Consider the following 20,603-nt stretch of genomic DNA (forward strand, 5'->3'; position numbering starts at 1 on the left):
GCCATAGTGGTAAGGGCAAGGCCAGGTTGAAGCCAGGAGCCTAGAACTCCAACCTGGTCTCCCACATAGGAGCCCAAGTACTAGGCCATCCTGAACTGTTTGTACAGGTGCATTAGCAGGAAGCTGGATTGGAAGTGCAGCAGCCAAGACTCCAACAAGTACTTCAACATAGTATGCTGGTGTTGCAGGAAAACTAAAGTTCATTTGTAATTGGTTCAATTGTCTGTTTTTTGCACATCTACATTATGACCAGAAGGGATGTTGAGGTTTTTCTGTAGCGTGTGATTATTTTCTGGCTCTATCCTCTTTTTTAAAATATGTATTTATTTGCTTGAAAGACAGAATTACAGAGAGGCAGAGAGAGAGAGAGAGAGAGAGAGAGAGAGAGAGATCTCCCATCCACTGGTTCACTCTTCAGATGGCTACAATGGCTGGAGCTGTGCTGATCTAAAGCCAGGAACCAGGAGCTTCTTCCAGGTCTCCTACACGGGTGCAGGGGCCCAAGGACTTGGGCCATCTTCTGCTTTCCCAGGCCATAGCAGAGAGCTGGATCAGAAGTAAAGCAGCCAGGACTCAAACCGGTGCCCATATTGGATGCCAGCACTACAGGTGGTGGCTTTACCCACCATGCTACAGTGCCAGCCCCTGGCTCTATCCTCTTATGGTAATTCTCCTTTGTCTTAGTAATCTCAAAGCCAAATTTCCTGTACAAGTCAACTGACTCATTTTTGATCTGGACATAAAATTAAATGCTATCAAAAATGCCATCTTTTAAACAGATGCTTAAGTCATGATTTAACATTTTTTCCCTTTACGTTTTTTCCTTTAGTGAAATGTCAGACATCCCAGTGTCATGATGAAAAGCCTCTTCTGATTCTGGGAATGATCTACCCTACAGCATGTCACATCTGCAATATCATTGAAATGGGCAAATTTTGATAGCTCTCCAGCCTCCATAAAATCCTTGTAGATCTTGTCATTGTAGCTGGATGGAAATATGACTTAGTTCATTCTCTCCAACTGTTTAATATTGTGTGGTGTAGGGACCAGCACTTGATGCAGTGGGTTAAGCTACTACCTGCAGTGCCAGCATTACATATATGCACTGGTTCAAGACATGGCTGTTCCACCTCTGATCCAGTTCTCTGCTATTGTGCCTGGGGAGGCAGCAGAAGATGGAACATATCGCATTCTCTTGCTTTCTCTCTCTGTAACTCTGTAGGTCAAACAAATAAATCCTTAAAATAATAATAATAATAATAATAATAATAATAATGTGTGGTATCATATCTCCCAACTCGATCTAGCCTCTCATCATCCTTGCCTGCTGTGACTGTTGTTTCTGCCTCTATCAGTGCCATCATTACTGCTTCCCAGAGCTCTCAGAACCCTAGGATAAGGCCACTCAACCCCACAACCTGACTTAGTCACTTACAGAAGGGAAATGAGTCAGTGATAGAGACCAGAAGAACTGAGGAGGGCTGTAAGCCTCTAGATGGGGTAGGAGGTGCGCTACCATGAGAGTACCTGCACGCCTCCACACATGCAATCAGGGCCCGGAGTTTCTTACTTTGTTACTTTATGGATGTTTTTTCCTTTGTGCTCAGAGAAGATACATGGTATGATTTCAATTTTTTTTTATATTTGCTGAACTTCGTTTTATGATCAAGCATATGGTTTGTCCTAGAGAATGTTCCATGCACTGATGAAAAAAATGTGATTCTGAAGCTGTGAGATGAAATGTTCTGTAGACATCAATTAGATCCACTTGTTCAATAGTGTAGATTAGCTCTATTGTTTCTTTGTTGATTTTTGTCCAGGTAATCTGTCCCTTGTTGAAAGTGGGGAGTTGAAGTCTTCTATTATCATTGTATTAAGTCTATCTCCCTTTAGATCCATTAACATTTGTTTTGAATAGCTGGGTGCCTTAGCATTTGGTGCATAGCCATTTACTATAGTCACATCTTTCTGTTGAACTGATCCCTTAATCATTGCATAATGATTTTGTGAGTCTAAGTGTTACCTTCTTAAAATTTACTTTGTCTGATATTATTATAGCCATTGCTGCTTTTTAAATTGCCATCTTCATGGAATATCTCATTTCTGTCTTTTCATTTTCAGTTTGTGTGTATGTGTGTTTTGTGATATGTGTTTCTTGTAGGCAGCATAGATGGATCGTGTTTTTTAATCCATTTTGCCAGTCTGTTTCATTTAATTGGAGAATTTAGTACTTTTCTGTTCAAGATTATTACTCATAGGTAATTATTTCATATGGCTATTTTTGTAAATATCCCTCCTAGTCTTCACAGTCTAACATTAAAGTATTATTTTGTTCCCTTTGGGGAGTCATATTTTCTTCTTTGTTCACTCTTCTTGTACTTCTACATTTATTTTTGATGCATCTGGGGAAACCTTCATTGGTAACTCCTCTGAGGGCTTTGTTTTTGTAAATGTACCTCTGTGGCTTAATGGAATTCCTGCTCCTTCAGTAGATATACAGTGTGTGAGCTGGGTGGGGTCTAGGTATTCTGGCTAGAATTTTTGGGTGAGACAAGAGTCAAGTTGGGTATCATAGATATCCCCTGGCACCGGCAGGGAGAGGGTGTGATCATGCTGCTGGTGTGTTCACAGCCTCAATCCTTCTCTACATCAAGGTGAACCAAGTGCTGAAAGTGCGCTAACTATGCCTGTGTGCATGACCCATGCATGTACACAAATCACACAAAGGATCTATGTATTCTGTAATGTCATTGCTGAGCTCTCCAGGAGTTCCTTCCCAAGGACTCAGGAAGTTCTGTGCTTCTGGAGTCAGATAGGGTGATTGCCCATGGACTCAGTCACATTCCACACCCTTCTGAGTTTCCCAGCCTATGTAGAACTCACACAATAAAAGGATTCCTACAGTCACAGGCTACAAGATTCCCATAGTCATAGCATTCAGGGGACCTTCTCTTTTCCCTGCAGTCTTCCCCACTTATGAAGCAAGGCATCCAATTCTCAGAGCCTGCCACCTGCCCAGCAGAAGTCAGTTGTTGCTCCACTTGGCAAGCTGAGTCTGGTGCTTTGGTGGGGGTCCAGGAGGGTAGAAACACACCCTCCATTCATGCCAATTATGCACCCTGTCTCCCACCAGCTCTCCAGCCCAGACTCAAAGTTAGGGCAGACCATAAAGTCCTTTCTCAGACAAAATTCATCAGTGGTGCACAGCACATCTGCAGCATCCACCCACCTTGTTCTGGGAAGCAATCCTTTTACTTCTAATGTAGGGCTCCCTTCAGGATTTCCTCTAGGGGTGGTCTGGAGGTTATGAATTCTCTCAACTTTTACTTGTCTTGCAAAAGTATTATTTCTGCTTTACTTTTAAAAGATAGTTTTGCCAGATGTAGTATTGAAAGTTCTTTTCTTTCATGATCTTGAATATGTCATTCCATTCTTTTCACACCTGTAGGGTTTCTGATGAGAATTCTGCTGTTAGACTATTAGATTTTCCTTGATACATAACTTGACATGTTCATCTGTCTTTGGGGATCTTTCACTCACCTTGACTTTTGCCAATGTAGAAAGCCTATATTTGTTGACTCTGGATGGGGTCTTTTGAGCTTCCTATATTTGGTTGTTCATATTTCCTTCAAGACTTAGGAAGTTTTCAACAATTGTTTCATTCAGTAGTTTCTCAGTGTCCTTTTCTGTCTATTCTCCTTCAGACTTCACCACAATAGGAATATTTGTTCACCTAGTACACATGTTCCTTAGGTTTCTTTGTTTAAGATACTTTCTTATAAGGAAGGACTTTTCTCTGAAGGGAGGAGAGAACTTCCACTTTGTATATGACCCTTTCTAAAAACTGACAGAATTTGTGGACTCAAAAGGCTTCCACAGCCTTGGCAGCTCACATCAAGAGCCTCAGGTGATCACTGACATCATAAATAAGAGTGTCAGTTGTTAAATCAACAACAGGAGCCGCTTGCTCCCCATGTTGGACATCTGTCCTTAATGAGGTATACTATGAGAATCAGTGGTAAAACTTGTCTTCAAACTATACTTTATACTTTGTATGTCTATGTGGGTGCAAATAGTTAAAATCTCTACTTAGTCTAAAGTTGGTCTTCCATACATAAAAATTAAAAATGAATCAATGGAAAACAGGATGGGAGAGGGAGTGGGAGATGGGATGGGAGTGGGTGTGAGAGGGCAGGAATAGGGGGAAGAAACACTATATCCCTAAATGCTCTACATATGAAAATTTGTATTCATTAAATAAAAACTTTCAAAAAATAAAATAAAATCTACCCTCAAAAAAAGATATTTTCTTTTTCTTTTTGCCTTTCTTATTTCAAATTTCAAGTTCTCAGGATCAGAAATTCTTTCTTTGAATTAGCCTATTTTGTTGGTGAATTTCTCAATTGTCCTTTTTTAAATTTGTATGATAGAACCTTTTATCTCCAAAATTTATTATTTACTCTTTTTTTTTAAAAAAAAATCTGGCTTTAAAGATTTATTTATTTACTTGAAAGCCAGAGTTACACACAGAGAGAAGGAGAGGCAGAGAGAGAGAGAGGTCTTCCACTGGTTCACTCCCCGGATGGCCGCAATGGCTGGAGCTGTGCCAATCAGAAGCCAGGAGCTAGGAACTTTTTCTCAGTCTCCCACACAGCTGTGGGAGCCCAAGGACTTGGGCCATCTTCTCTTGCTTTCCCGGGCCATAGCAGAGAGCTGGATCAGAAGTGGAGCAGCTCGATACGAACCGGTGCCCATATGGGATGCCGACACTGCAGGCGGCAGCTTTACCCACTATACCATGGTGCCAGCCCCTCTTATTGACTCTTTGTAATTATTTTTTCTCCATTTCACAGTTGTAATTCATATTGTGCACAGTTTTCCTTGTTTCTCTGAGTTGACTATCTGTATTTGCTTTTATCTCATTAATATTCATTAGGATCATTATTTTGAACTATTTTTAAGGAAATCATAGCTTTCTTTCACATCAGAATCTACTTTTGGAGAGCTATTCTGTTCTTTTGGAGGTGCCATGCTTCTTTGCCTCTTCACTTGCATCATGTACCTACATGGACATCTGCACATGTAACTGAACAGTTTCTAATTTATGAAGTACCTTTCATGGGAAAACATGGTTCCACTTGTGTCATTTCTTTGATTTTATTTGTAGGTACTCTAACCTCCAAAGGATCTTTTCTGGTCTAATCAATATCAGTAATTCTCTGAGTCCCACGATGGTCCTGTCTCTTGCAGTTCATTGAGGTAGTGGTTATACTTTCTAATGGATGAGAGCTTCCAAAGATGTGTGTCTTCAGACCCCAGAGACTTGTATGTAATTTTCACTAGGGCTTGTGGTGACAGTAGCCACATTCCTAGTCTGTTATGCACTAGAAGGGCTGTCCTACTATGTCACCAGACAAGCCCGAGTGATGCAAGTGCTTCTGGAACTGATAGTTGTGGACCTGAAACTTAGTGATGTGAATGGGAAGTAATATTGAGTAGTAACAGTGGGACTTACAGCACCAAAATCCTCAGCCCTATCTCTTGTAAATATAAAAGGAGACATTGCTCAGTTCCTAAAGAGTGAATACAGGTCATTGTGGGGATTGACATGTGTCGGTCTGGAACTCTGAAGTGTAGACAAGATTTCCCCTGACTCTGAAGATTACATAGAAAACTTTGAGGATTGTAATGCTAACAGTCACAACCCTGGATCTGCAAAACAAATAGGTATCTTATCCATGCAGCAAAGTAAAAACACAGATTATGCTGAGACTGTGTACTGGCAACCATGGGCTTGTAGCAGTGGAATGGAGACAGAGGCTTCATCAGACCCTGCAGGAAAGGCATAGGTGGTTCCTAGACCTACAGAGCCAACAGTTACAGTGAAAGAGCAGCAGGACGCTGTAGAGACCTTACCCATGTAAAGCTATGTATCAAGGAAATCCAATAGTCTAACAGCAGAATTCTCATTAGAAACTCTGCAGGTAATAAAAGAAAGGAATGCTATATTCTAGATCTTGGATGAAAATTTCTTATATTCTGAATTTCTGTTAAGATGAAATGAGGATCATGGTAATTGGAGAATTCCTCATTTTGTTAGGTTAAAGTTATTATATGTAGTGGAAATAGTAGTAACGAATACTAGCAACGCAACCTATAACAGGGTTTTAGTAGAATATGAAAAATAATCCGGCCGGTGCCGTGGCTTAACAGGCTAATCCTCCGCCTTGTGGCACCGGCACACCGGGTTCTAGTCCAGGTCGGGGTGCCGGATTCTATCCCGGTTGCCCCTCTTCCAGGCCAGCTCTCTGCTATGGCCCGGGAGTGCAGTGGAGGATGGCCCAAGTGCTTGGGCCCTGCACCTGCATGGGAGACCAGGAGAAGCACCTGGCTCCTGGCTTCAGATCAGCGCGATGCACCAGCCGCAGCGGCCATTGGAGGGTGAACCAACGGCAAAAAGGAAGACCTTTCTCTCTGTCTCTCTCTCTCTCACTATCCACTCTGCCTGTCAAAAAAAATAGAAAAATAATCCTACAAATTGCACTTTGAAGCTGATAATTCCTACAGATTTTCTATCATATTTGTACAGGATCAAAAGTTTAACACCTGGCATGCTTGTACTAGGGAAATAAAGAATTATGTTCATCTTCTTCTTGTTGACAGCAAGAGCTACAAGTAGCATAGAGGAGAATAAAAATTTTTCCTATAAAAAGAAAAATCATCACAATAAGATAAAACTACTAATGATATTAATTTATCCTTCAACTAAATTAAATTAAACACTGGGTGGTTCTCAATAGTCTAACTTTTGCTCTGGATATACTTAGGGTATAACAAGATTGCAATAGAAACTAAAAATCTTTCTGGCTCAAGTAGTTATATAAAGGCAACATTTCTTTAATCAAAAGTAGAAAAATTCAAATTCCATATGTAGAAATAATATACATGAGATTTTGTTACAATAGAAAAACTAATTTTTCTTAAATAAAAAACTCTGTCATTGGGAACTACATAAAAATGTTTCATGAAAATTTAATACAAATTTCATCACACATTATTATTAATCCCAATAAAACATGAGAGTCAATGCAGGTGAAATAAAGTATGATTGGATAAATATGTATAGCATGACAAAATTTATTAAGAAGAGTTTTAGACAAGGTCATAAAAGATAGGGTGAGGATAGTAACCAATGATCCTAAGAGTGGCATTTACCAGGTCTGAACAATTATACAGCATTAAGTGGGGAAGAGGACCATCAGTACACACAGGTTGGGAGTAAAGCCATTGGTGGTAGAGTAGAGGTTATGATTACAAAGGAATGAGGCCCAAGTGCACTAGATAGGGTCTAGAACAAAGGACAGAGTCATTATTAGAGGAGCTAAGAAAGGTTCTGTCTAAGCTACAATTAAGTTTTCTGATTGAGAGGCAAATAGAACCTGATAGAAGGGGCTTGATAATAATCTGTTGGGCTTTAGGCCTTGTAAGTTAAGAGGCCCAGACCTATCTATCTCTTCACATGGGGTACATCCTAAGGGAGGTGTGAACCACCTGGGGGAAGGCACCCTGTTGACTTTCATTACTTAGCTGGCCTGGGAGGAGAGCTGGCCAGGTAAAGGCAGGTGGCATCTCCAACAAGAAATTTACAGTTTCGCCTGCAATGTTGCTGACCCTGCTTGGCCGTCCCCTCAGCTACAGTGGCCACTTTGGAAGTTGGGCTGAGTGAAGGGCTTTTCAGCTTAAAGCCAATAAGATCTGTGGCTCTGACCTGGGCATCCTTCGACTCCAGGGCAGGTCCATTTCTAGCGATCCAACTCTTGGCAGAGCTGCCAGGGCTCTTCACAAGCTGACTTCTGCTGAAGCCCAGGCTTACCACATTGAAAGCCACTGCAGTGGACTGGCCTGTTGGGTCTCCTTGAGGGCAGATCACTGTACAGATCAGCCATTAATAGGCCTGCCATCCATTGCTTCTGATGCCTAGCTTTCTTTTCCTCCTGGTTTCTGTTAAAGCAGACCAGAGAATGCAAGTCAAGGGAGTGCCCAAGTCCCATCTCTAATCTTTGCTGGCCTAAACTACAAGTCTATAGTCACAGGCATGTTCTGTAGTAGTTTTTCTAAGGTAGACAATGCCCATGAGGAAAATTATATTCTCACTTTAAAACTTTCTTTCCCTTTGGTCTGAAAGGGAGGTTTTTTCTGCTTACTGTTTACTTCGCTGATGGCGAAGTAAATCTAGCTATGAGATTATTATTTAAGTTCTTATTTTGGCTATGCTATTACAGAAAAATGTTAGCCATCTCTTTTATAAGGTCTAAAGATTAAATTGTGCATCCTACAGATTCCTTCATAATAGAGTTAGTTTCCTACCTTGAACAGCGAACTTGGAAGGCTTCCATAACCTTGGCAACTCATGACGAGAGCCTAGGGTGGTTACTGGCGCCATAAACTAGAGTGTCAATTTGTTGCGTCAACAACAGGAGCCACTGTGCACTTGCTCCTCATGTGGGATCTCTGTCCTTAATGTGCTGTACATTTTGATTTAATGCTATAACTAGTACTCAAACAGTATGTTTCACTTTGTGTTTCTATGTGGGTGCAAACTGTTGAAATCTTTACTTAATATATACTAAATTGATCTTCTGTATATAAAGAGAATTGAAAATGAATCTTGATGTGAATGGAAGGGGAGAGGGAGCGGGAGAGGGGAGGGTTGCTGGTGGGAGGGAAGTTATGGGAGGGAGAAGCCATTGTACTCCATAAGCTGTACATTGGAAATTTATATTCATTAAATAAAAGTTAAAAAAGTGCTAGTAAAAAAATAAGAGTTTTAATAAATTCAAATTATAGATGAAAATAAAAAATTAGAAGATACCCAGACCAAATATAAGGGAAAAAAAAAACAAAAGAATCATTCTGAGAATGATAGGATGCACATTTTCTTGGACACATAGAGTGTGATTGCTCTTATTAAATTTTTTTTTGACAGGCAGAGTTAGAGAGAGAGACAGAGAGAAAGGTCTTTCTTCCATTGGTTCACCCCCCAAATGGCCGCTCCAGCCGGCGCACTGCACTGATCCAAATCCAGGAGCCAGGTGCTTCCTCCTGGTCTCCCATGCAGGTGCAGGGCCCAAGCACTTGGGCCATCCTCCACTGCCTTCTCAGGTCACAGCAGAGAACTGGACTGGAGGAGGAGCAACTGGGACAGAATCCAGTGCCCCAACTGGAACTAGAACCCGGGGTACCGGCACCGCAGGCAGAGGATTAGCCAAGTGAGCCATGGTGCTGGCCACTATTATTAAATTCTCATGATTTTGGTGAAGATACCTAGAAAAATTCAGAGAACCTTCAAGTGTAAAATGTGAGTTGATGAGGATAATTCAACACAGAGAAAAAAATATAAACTAAATGAATGTCATGAGTTCTCTAACAATGAATTAGAAGTCCTGAATCAAACGTTTATTTCCAAGGTAAATGTAATTTAGCAAATCTGCATTCCCCAGGAGTTGATATAATACCAAATAAAATTTTAGGTTGTCACCCTGAAAAATGACTCAGTATGGTTAGAGAGGATACCACTCCCCAGTGTTTGAACAACTAGCAACATAGATATCATTTAAACCAATCCAAGAACAAAAAGAAAATAAAAAATGATTTCACCTTAGTTCCTGTCTTTAAGGAGAGATGAGTTCCCACACTTTGATAAATAGAGACTTTTCTAAAGAATTAATGAAGATGAGTGTACGCATAACACACTTTCACAGGAATCAAAATGCCATTTCAAGATCTTCCAGAGACCTTGGGAACCTAAGTCCTGCATCTCAATGTGCCAGGGCTGGAGGACCACTGAATGGAAGCCTGAGTATGCCCATTGCAATTTCAAGGCTTGGTTGGGGGTCTTCCCTAAAGTCCATGATCTGACCCTTCTCTGTAATGCTGCCCCTCTACCTAGGTGGTTGTGGAAGAACTACCAGTATGTGCTGACCCTTCACTTTGCCATCCAGGAGATCAATAAAGACATCCACCTACTCCCCAATTTGTCTTTGGGCTTCCAGTTCTACAATGCCTTTCCCAGTGACCAGTTCACCTTGTGGAGCACTCTGAGTTGGCTTTCTGGAGACTATATACTTCTCCCTAATTACACTTGCCTGACACAAGAAAAATCAGTTGCAATTATTGCTGGAAGTACAGCAGCATTTTCTGCTGAAATTGGAACACTGTTGGAGCTCTACAAAATCCCACAGGTAAATGTGCTGTGAATTCTGTAGAGAAATATTTGAATCTCCCTCGTTACCATTTTCTCACCTCTGATGAATGGGAAATGTGGAAGCCAACTGTACACATCCCACCATGGTTTAAAATAGATACTCAGGAATCTCCAGCATTGTGAAATTATTAACAGGTGAAAGGAGAGTAAGAAAGGAAGTGAGAGATGGTTATGGAGATCCTTCACTCAGATTACTTTCTAGTGCCAATACATCCATCCAGGAATATTGACTGTAGAACACTCAGAGCTCTGTGCTTCAAAGGAGCTATCCATATCAAAGGGGAATATTCTATCCTAGGATGGTCTATCTACAGAGTTATCCACAAGCAAAAAATTGTTAGGTGTGGAGACACAAAGACCTAGATATCTGGTTTCCCTTAAAGGCAACATTGAAGTTGTTCATCAACAGTCAGGGCAATGGCTGATCAAGTCACCATTTTTCATAGTGTCATTTCACTTTAACAGGTTTCCCCTTTGGTGCTCAGTTAGTTGTCACTGATCAGGGAGGACATATGATATTTGTCAGTTTGGGACTGGCTTAATTCACTCAGCATAATATTTTCCAGATTCCTCCATTTTGTTGCAAATGACCGGATTTCATTGTTTTTTACTGCTGTATAGTATTCTGTAGAGTACATATCCCATAATTTCTTTATCCAGTCTACCGTTGATGGGCATTTGGGTTGATTCCAGGTCTTAGCTATTGTGAATTGAGCTGCAATAAACATTAAGGTGCAGACCACTTTTTTGTTTGCCAAATTAATTTCCTTTGGGTAAATTTCAAGGAGTGGGATGGCTGGGTTGTATGGTAGGGTTATATTCAGGTTTGTGAGGAATCTCCAGACTGACTTCCATAGTGGCTTTACCAGTTTACATTCCCACCAACAGTGGATTAGTGTCTCTTTTTCCCCACATCCTCTCCAGCATCTGTTGTTGGTAGATTTCTGAATGTGAGCCATTCTCATAGCCTTGGCAACTCATGACAAGAGCCTAGGGTGATTACTGATGCCATAAACAAGAGTGTCAATTTGTTAAGTCAACAACAGGAGTCACTGTGCACTTACTCCTCATGTAGGATCTCTGTCCTTAATGTGCTGTACATTTTGATTTAATGCTATAACTAGTACTCAAACAGTATGTTTCACTTTGTGTTGTTATGTGGGTGCAAACTGTTGAAATCTTTACTTAATATATACTAAACTGATCTTCTGTCTATAAAGAGAATTGAAAATGAATCGATGTGAATGGAAGGGGAGAGGGAGCAGGAAAGGGGAGGTTTGCTGGTTGGAGGGAAGTTATGGGGGGAAAGCCATTGTAATCCATAAGCTGTAGTTTGGAAATTTATATTCATTAAATAAAAGTTAAAAAAATAAAATGTTGAGACCAACAAGGAAAAAAAATACAACATTGGAAATCAGATCTCCCCAAAGATAGTAAGGAGTGATTGAGATTAAGTAGTTAGAGTAGTGTTCATTGACTGTCTACCCAATTCTGACTTAACATCTACCAATGCAGATTCACAGGTCTAACAGCAAATGTTTCATTTATAACTCCTCATATCGCAAATTGTTTTTGTTTGAGAAGTAGAAAGACAAGGGCAACCAGAAACATTGCAATAACTAGTTTACTCAACAAATACCATGATGCTTATTTAGCTGGCTATCACAGAATCTGGAATGCAGGAAATTAATCCAGGTCTCCCATATGGGTACAAGTAACTTAATTAAATCAAGCCACCACTACTGCCTTCCGACGTCCATATTACTGCCAAACACAGATCAAAGCAGCATAGGAGAATGTGGGGCTTGAAAACTATTTTATGAAAAGTCAAAGATGGCAATTTATTGTGTTTTTCATAACAAATTATGTTATGGTGTAAAACTAAGTTAACTCCAAAGTATTAAGAGAATAATGCACTAAAGATTTATTTCTCTATTGGAGTTTACATCTCATACTGGTTGCTGAGGGAGCAGGCTCTGGTCCACAAGTCACACAGGGTGAGAATACGGAAAAGACAACTATCCTAGTGATACTGCACCCAAAGTAAATGCATTCCCACTGCAGGACATTAAGAACACATAGGGATCTCATGCATTTTTAATATTATGAATGATGAATTAATTTCTTCTAAAAGTGGTTGACTTTGGGAATGTTTTTCTGTGTGTAGAATGAGAGAACTGCATTATCTCCACAGCAGTCTCCTTGCACCCAATAATATTCTGCTCACATACTTCTCTTTAACAAATATCTTTCACCCTCCCCAACAGAGATAATTCCATATACCACTGAAATGATAGTCACGATAATTATATTTTTGCTTTCAGCTAACATATGGCCCATTTGATCCCATGCTAAATGACAAAGACCAGTTTCCATCTCTCTATCAGATGGCTATCAATGATAGTTCTCTAGTTTATGGAATGATCTCCTTGTTGCTGCATTTTGGCTGGACGTGGGTGGCACTCTTTGTATCTGATGATATGAAAGGAGAGTGGTTCCTTCGAGATCTCAAAGCAGAGATGATAAAGAAAGGTCTCTGTGTGGCCTTTGAAGTGAAACTCCCTGATACTAAGAGAATGTTTGCATCAACTGATATCAGTTTCATGACCAGGCTCAGAAGTTCATCTGCAAATGTCCATATACTATATGGAGAAGTAAGGAGCCTCATCAATGTGGACATTGCAGGACCGTACTTTTTAACCACAGGAAAGGTGTGGGTCATGGCAGCAAAGTGGGATATTGTCGTACATGAGACATACCACATGCTACATTCTTTGCATGGAGGCTTCTCATTTTCTCCCCACAGGGGAGAAATCCCTGGCTTCAAACATTTCCTAAAGACAGTGAACCCTTCCCAGTACCCAGAAGACTTCTACCTCAGTAAACTGTGGCTCCACATTTTTAACTGTTTACCTGCTGGGTCACTTTGTGGAAAAATTGGAGTGTGCCCACCAAATGCTTCCATTGAGTTTTTCCCTGGAGACATTGACATGATGACCATATCTGACTCCAGCTATTTGGTCTACAATGCAGTGTATGCAGTTGCCCATGTCCTTCATAACATGCTTTTGGAGAAAGCAGAATCAGGATCCCCAGGAGATATAGCCCAGCCTATGCTTCTTCCCTGGCAGGTAAATATACCCCAGAACAGGACATGTATTGAGCACCTGATGGCATCTGATTGCTTTTATGTCATACATTAGGATCCAGAATAGTAGAAAATATTGTTTCACATCTCTCTAATTATTGATATCACTGTAATTATTATTTGTATTTGAAGAATTCTGACAATGGGCTAAGAATTTAAATTCTGCAACGACATCACAATGTTTTTTAAAGATTTATGTTTTATTTATTTGAAATAGTTACAGAGAGAAGAGGAAAGACAGAAGAAGAGGGGAGAGAGAGAGAGAGAATCTTCCATCTGTTGATTCACTCCCCAAATGGTCCCAGTGGCTGGGGCTATGCCAGGCCAAAGCCTTGGAACTAGTGCCTCTTCTGGGTCTTCAATATGGGTTAAGGGACCCAACCACTAGCGCCACCTTCTGTTGTTTTCCCAGGCACATTAACATGGCATTGGATCAGAACTGGAACAGCCAGGTCTCAGACTGGTGCCCATACGGGATGCCAGCATCTCAGGTGGAAGCATAATCTGCTATGCCACAATGCCGGCCCCTATAACAATATTTTATTGGAGGGTGATATGCTGTAAAATATTCTAATACAATTAGTGACAAAGCATAAAAGAAAAACCTGATCAAAACTATACTTTTCTTTGGAATGCATGCAAAACCAGAAAATATGGCCTGTGGGCCATATCTCACAGCAACTATTTCCTATACATATATGAATATGTATGTGTGTATATACACACATACATACATACATACATAACACTGTGTACTATTTCCTCTATGATAAATTTTTTGGGGAAAATATAAATGGATTCCATATAATACCTATATTGATTTTGAGAAATCAAGTGTTATTAGGCATGACTACTTTTAGAAAATCTGCAACCATTAGGAAAGACTGTCACCCTATTGTTAACTATGAGAACACTGAGGATATACCTAAGCACAAGGTATGCCCCTTGGGTTACAGATTAATTTGTCTGGATTTTAGGCCTGTATATTTGAATCCATTACTTATTTATAAAATATATTTAGAATTTCCTGCCTGCACATAGAAGGGAAAAAAAATTATCAAATTTGTTGAACCAATCAAATAAATTTAAAGACTGTATAAAGGAAAATAGACATATGTAAAAATTCATACCATGAAGAGCACTTCTACATATAATTTCTATGCTCACATATAATAATCATCTTTGATATACAATTTGTGCTTTGCTTGTGATGTCACTTTGAAAAGTAAGTGACTGCAGCTGGCACTGTGGCACAGCAGGGTAAAGCCCTTGCCTGAAGCACCAGCATCCCATGTGGGCACCGGTTCTAGTCCCGGCTGCTCCTCTTCACATCCAGCTCTCTGCTATGGCCTGGGAAAGCAGTGAGGAGGGCCCAATTCTGTGGGCCTCTGCATCTGCATAGGAGACCCGGAAGAAGCTCCTGGCTCCTTGCTTCAGATCAGTATAGCTCTAGCCATTGCAGCCAATTGGGGAGTGAACCAGCAAATGGATGACTGATCTCTCTACCTCTACCTCTCCTTCTCTCTCTGTGTAACTCTGACTTTCAAGTAAATAAATAAATCTTTAAAAAAAAAGAAAAGTAAGTGACTTTGTCAAGTGGTCTTTCAAATATAAAGTATAGATTATTTGGGATTTGTCTACTCTAATTTAATGAAGATATAATAGATGTTTAAAGAATAAGACATTAATTTTATCCCATAGCATGTGTCATGAGACTCAGAAGGTAAAGGAAAACACACATTAATAATATCCTAACTATCACCAACAGATTTTGAAATTTTGTTTTTGGTTATACATGTACTATGTAACATCAAAAAATATGCCTATTTTCTACATAAAACACTCTATGGGTAGAGAGAGAAAGAAAAATACCCTGTTCATTAATTCAAACTAAATATTATAATATATGGACATATAAATCATAGAATTTTATAAGTTTGGACCTACCTAAACTATCAGCAATATCCAATTTTTAGAAAATATTTATTATAAAAATCTTTGCATGGATTTCTAATTAACCTAACTGAAAGACATTGTTATTTAATTCAATTATATTAAATTTTAAATGGCATACACATATGCCTATACCTGTTATACCACCACCACAATGAAGGTATTTAACATATAACTCTGTGTGGTGCCCATATGGAAGTGCTAGGGTTAGTTTCCACAAAGTCTCAACCAAAATTCCATGAAGAAGCTTGCAAAAGATCCCATATCTTAGTCACCCTCTGGGACACATCCTACAATTTTTCTGATTCGAATAAATACTCTCTATTGGGTTTTTTGAAGTTAAAAATCATCTGCAAATTGAACCTATGTGATGCTGACAACCCAAACAAAACCCACGCCTCTATAAAAATCCAAAAGCTGTTAGGGAGGAGGGAAATGATTATTTAGTACATTTGCACTCCCTGACACTCCTTTGAATTTTCTCCCTCTTTCCAATTATGTTTTTCCTTCAGCTTCATCCATTTTTTTAAAAAATAAAATTTACTAGCAGTGCTGGGGATGACATATCCTTCCATGAAACAAGAGACCGTATGGCACAGTATGATGTCCAGAACATTGGAAATTTTCCTGGTGGTCTTCAGTTGTTGGTTAAAGTTGGGGAGTTTTCCTCCAAGAGTCCACGTGACCAAGTCTTGGTCATCAGTGAAGAGATGATAGAATGGCCTCTTGCATTCAAAGAGGTAAGATTCTGTATCAATGTTGAGCACATACTGGATGATCTGAATAGATTACTGAGACAAGAATAAGTGTGATGCTTTTAAACAAGGATATAATTCTCATTTCACAATCTCTGGTTCAAAATATATGGTATTACTCATATTCTGAGCTGATGTGTATAGAAACTGTAATTATGTATATGCTACTTTTTTGGTTGAGTCATATTTATTCATACAGCAATTGAGCAAAAAGAATACACAAAATTAATGAATAGAGATAAAAATATACACATATAGATACTAAATATGTTATCTTCTGAAATCTTTAATCATATATGATGCAGGTACTCATTGTTTTAATGCACTATGAACATAATTAAATTATGAGTTGACTTTTTTACCTCTTTATATATATTATTCCAATTTTCATTTTTCATTGTGCATGCCATTCAGTCTTCAATCTCTGTCGTATATACATCTCAAAGCTTTGAGCATGATTTTTGTCATCTTTCCACAACTGGACTATTCCAGGCAATATTTTGTATGATTTATATAACATCATTGCTTGCATCCCAAATGATAGTAGTTTCAGGAATCTATGCTCTCTCTAAGCTAAGAAGCCCAGAAGTAAAACACAATCCATAATTTACAACACAATCTCAATTTTGTCTTGAGTACATTCAAAAGTGTGTGTACATGTGATCCTTATGATCCTTTTATGGGCAATATAAAATCTTCTATACAAACACAAGTGAGAACATGGTGAAAATACACTCAGACATTCAAGTTCTCTTAATCGTTACAACATAAAAATCTTTCGTTACAACATAAAAATCTTCACTGAAAATATTTTGAATGAAATGCTTCAATACGAGGGGATAAATACTCAGAATGAGGGTGGACATCTATGAAATTAATGTAATCAGGCACCTTCATAATATTTGGCAAAATGTTGATAAAGTAGGAAACTCGATCATAGAAACCTGGATTATACGATATCAACACAATATGGGTTGTGAGGAGATGTCCTGGCAACCTAAAATTGCAGGTCAAGTTTCTGTTGTGAGGAGAGAAATATTGACATCCTGTCAAAGTAACTGATGGTGTGCAAAATCATGGCAAATGCTTCTCTTTTCTCCCCAGACTCCCAAATCTGTGTGTAGCCAGAGCTGTGTTCCTGGATTCAGAAAAGTGCCACAGGAAGGAAAACCTCTCTGCTGTTACACATGTGTTTTTTGTCCAGAGAGAGACATTTCTAATCATACAGGTAGAAAATACATAACTTCCCCATTGAAAACTCCACTGTCTTTACTGTTAAAAAAAATAAAAAGGAAGCCAAGGATATGTTCAGTAGGATCATAGAATATCACTGTTCTCAAAACACACTCTCATCCATTTTTTTCAATTTATCTACTTTATGATCACTTCCTCACTCCAGTATATGTAGGCAGTTTTTTGGCAGTACTCAGCCTATTAAACTCAACTTTGGAAATGATGTTAGTAAACATTCAGTTAGAGATAATCCTAATTTGAAATCATCTATTGAACCATGCAAAAGTCTAATCATGAAATGAGAATATGTAATTATCAAAGTTATCTATATGTACCTAGAAAGCTGGAAACAAGTATTTTAAGAAGAACTAGTGCACTCAAAGTATCAGGAAACATGCCTGCGCCGCGGCTCACTAGGCTAATCCTCCACCTTGCGGCGCCGGCACACCGGGTTCTAGTCCCGGTCGGGGCACCGATCCTGTCCCGGTTGCCCCTCTTCCAGGCCAGCTCTCTGCTGTGGCCAGGGAGTGCAGTGGAGGATGGCCCAAGTCCTTGGGCCCTGCACCCCATGGGAGACCAGGAGAAGCCCCTGGCTCCTGCCATCGGATCAGCGCGGTGCGCCGGCAGCAGCACGCTACCGCGGCGGCCATTGGAGGGTGAACCAACGGCAAAAGGAAGACCTTTCTCTCTGTCTCTCTCTCACTGTCCACTCTGCCTGTCAAAAATAAAAAAAAAAGTATCAGGAAACATTACTCTTGCACCATAAACTTAACATGATGCATTGTATTAAGTACAAATAATTAATACCACAACATTGGCTTTTTGTTGAAATAATGCAGTAAGGGAAAGAAAAAAAATGAAACCAGGAAATGTAACATCCTAATAAAAGACAATTTGGTATCCCTAAGCTTCTTTTAAGCTTTTATCTTCAATAAGTATTTAAGGAATTATGTATCAAAAACCTAATTATTGAAAAATGTAGAAATGTACTAGGCCTAATGGAAAATATTTCCATTGTTCAAAATACAGGAAATAGAGCTTGTAATGTTTTAAATTCTCAAAAGTGCTACTCAATTACCATAATCTTTGCACAGAAACATTGATTCAATCACTTCAGAGAGAAAAGATACATTTTCAGGTATGAACATAATCAAAAATTAATGACCTCCAGTATTGTTGCATGAGTACCACCCCTAAAAACTGAGTCAGACCCTTATGGCAGGAGTAGGCAAATGAATACTGATTTATGTGTTTAAATAAAATGTAATTGAAACAGAGAAATGTATATTTGTTGAGACATAGTCTATGACTTCTTTCATGATGTTACTGCAGAAGTGAGATGTTTCAAGAGAGACAATATGGTGTGCAGGCCTCAAGTTATTCTGATGTGTCACATTACAAAAAATGTTAACAACTCATCATGCTTTCAGTGATTAATGAGTGGAAAATTTAAAAAGTACAATTTAACTTGGATAAGTTAGTGAAAATAATATTTACTCTCAACATCATTATATAAAACCAACACGACTGCATTCAAATCCGAATGTCTTCTACTCAGTCATAGCCTTTCAATATCTATATGGAAAAAATGACTAGAGGAATCTAGAGAAGTGAAAATGTAAAATGACAAAGGTCTAGTCTACCAGATGCCAAGCAGTTTACAAAAAATTCTAGAAATTAGCATATGATTGATAAAAAGATGTTCTAGAAGGTCTAGGCAACTTATTTATCCATCTGAATAGGACTAAGGAAACCCTTAAATCTGATTACCCTAGACAAATATCCTAACTCAAGGCAATATGAGACTTCCCATGAGAAATACTTTGCAGACAGTAGAAGAAAAGATTGAGAGGATCCATGTCCTCAGAGATAAAACTGAGTCATAAGATGGGTCCACCTATCACCCCATTTGCCAAAGACCCTGTTTGAGTGGTGTGTTGATTATATCTGAAGATGACATTCTCCCTGAGTAAGGAGTGAATTAACATGCTCTAGTATGTACTGATTTTACATCAGAGGCAGTCTGTACTCACAAAGGCGTTGCAAAATTGTACTCACATTTTTCACAACAGGGAAAAAATAAGAATTTGTGAAATTGAAACACTGAGTCTTTTCCACAGATGCAGAGCAGTGTATTCAGTGTTCAGAGGACGAGTACCCAAACAGTGAGAGAAATCGCTGCCTCCCCAAGCTGGTGACCTTCTTAGCTTTTGAGGAATCCATTGGGATGGCTCTGACCTGCATGGCCCTGTGTTTCTCTGTCATCACAGCTGCAGTTTTGGGTGTCTTCGTGAAGCATCGAGATACTCCCATAGTCAAGGCCAATAACCGGTCTCTCAGCTACATCTTGCTCATCTCCCTCCTCCTGTGCTTCCTCTGTTCCTTACTCTTCATTGGCCGCCCCAACACAGCCACTTGTATCCTCCAGCAAATAACATTTGGTCTTGTGTTCACAGTGGCTGTTTCCACCGTGCTGGCCAAAACAATTATTGTGATTCTGGCCTTCACGGTTATGAAACCTGGAAGAACGATGAGGCAGTTGCTGATATCAAGAGCTTCTAACTCTGTCATTCCTATCTGCTCCATGATCCAGCTGATTTTTTGTGGTATTTGGTTGGGAACTGCTCCTCCTTTTATTGACAGAGATGCACACTCTGAGCATGGCCACATCATCATTATGTGCAACAAGGGCTCAGTCACTGCCTTCTACTGTGTCCTAGGATACCTGGGCATCTTGGCCATGGGGAGCTTCACCGTGGCTTTCCTATCCAGGAATCTTCCTGACACATTCAATGAAGCCAAGTTCCTGACATTCAGCATGCTGGTGTTCTGCAGTGTCTGGGTCACCTTCCTCCCTGTCTACCACAGCACCAAAGGGAAGGTCATGGTGGTTGTGGAGATCTTCTCCATCTTGGCCTCCAGTGTGGGGCTCCTTGGCTGCATATTTGTCCCCAAGTGCTACATTATTCTCATGAGACCTGAGATGAATACTTTAAAATATTTTAACAACAGAAAATGTTCTAAGATATTCTGAAGTTCTTTCTCAAGGGTGTGTATCACATACTCAGAGTTTGTAACCAAAAACCCACATTAAAGTAGCACTCAGATACTATAAAGTAACTAAAGTTAATTAAGCTAATTTCTCCCTTTTAAAAATTTCATTAAATGTGGTAATTTAGTCTTAACAATTTTATAATGACCATATCCCACATTACAGTATCTGAGTTTGGTTCCTGGCCCCTGTTCCTGA

The 20,603-nt window shown here is 39.5% G+C and overlaps 1 protein-coding gene and 1 pseudogene across 1 annotated transcript; one reads left to right on the forward strand and one right to left on the reverse strand.

Moving 5' to 3' along the window:
- Positions 1-215: 215 nt before the first annotated feature.
- Positions 216-1,315, reverse strand: LOC133775704 (N-alpha-acetyltransferase 50-like; annotated as a pseudogene).
- Positions 1,316-5,426: 4,111 nt separating this feature from the next.
- Positions 5,427-20,387, forward strand: LOC133775851 (vomeronasal type-2 receptor 116-like). Its single transcript, XM_062214334.1, is given in 6 exon segments — positions 5,427-5,485; positions 9,950-10,241; positions 12,589-13,395; positions 15,878-16,105; positions 17,225-17,348; positions 19,474-20,387. Coding segments are annotated over 6 exon segments (2,424 nt in total).
- Positions 20,388-20,603: the final 216 nt, after the last annotated feature.

Source organism: Lepus europaeus, chromosome 17 (genome assembly GCF_033115175.1).
Source record: "Lepus europaeus isolate LE1 chromosome 17, mLepTim1.pri, whole genome shotgun sequence".
Taxonomy (NCBI): Eukaryota; Metazoa; Chordata; class Mammalia; order Lagomorpha; family Leporidae; genus Lepus; species Lepus europaeus.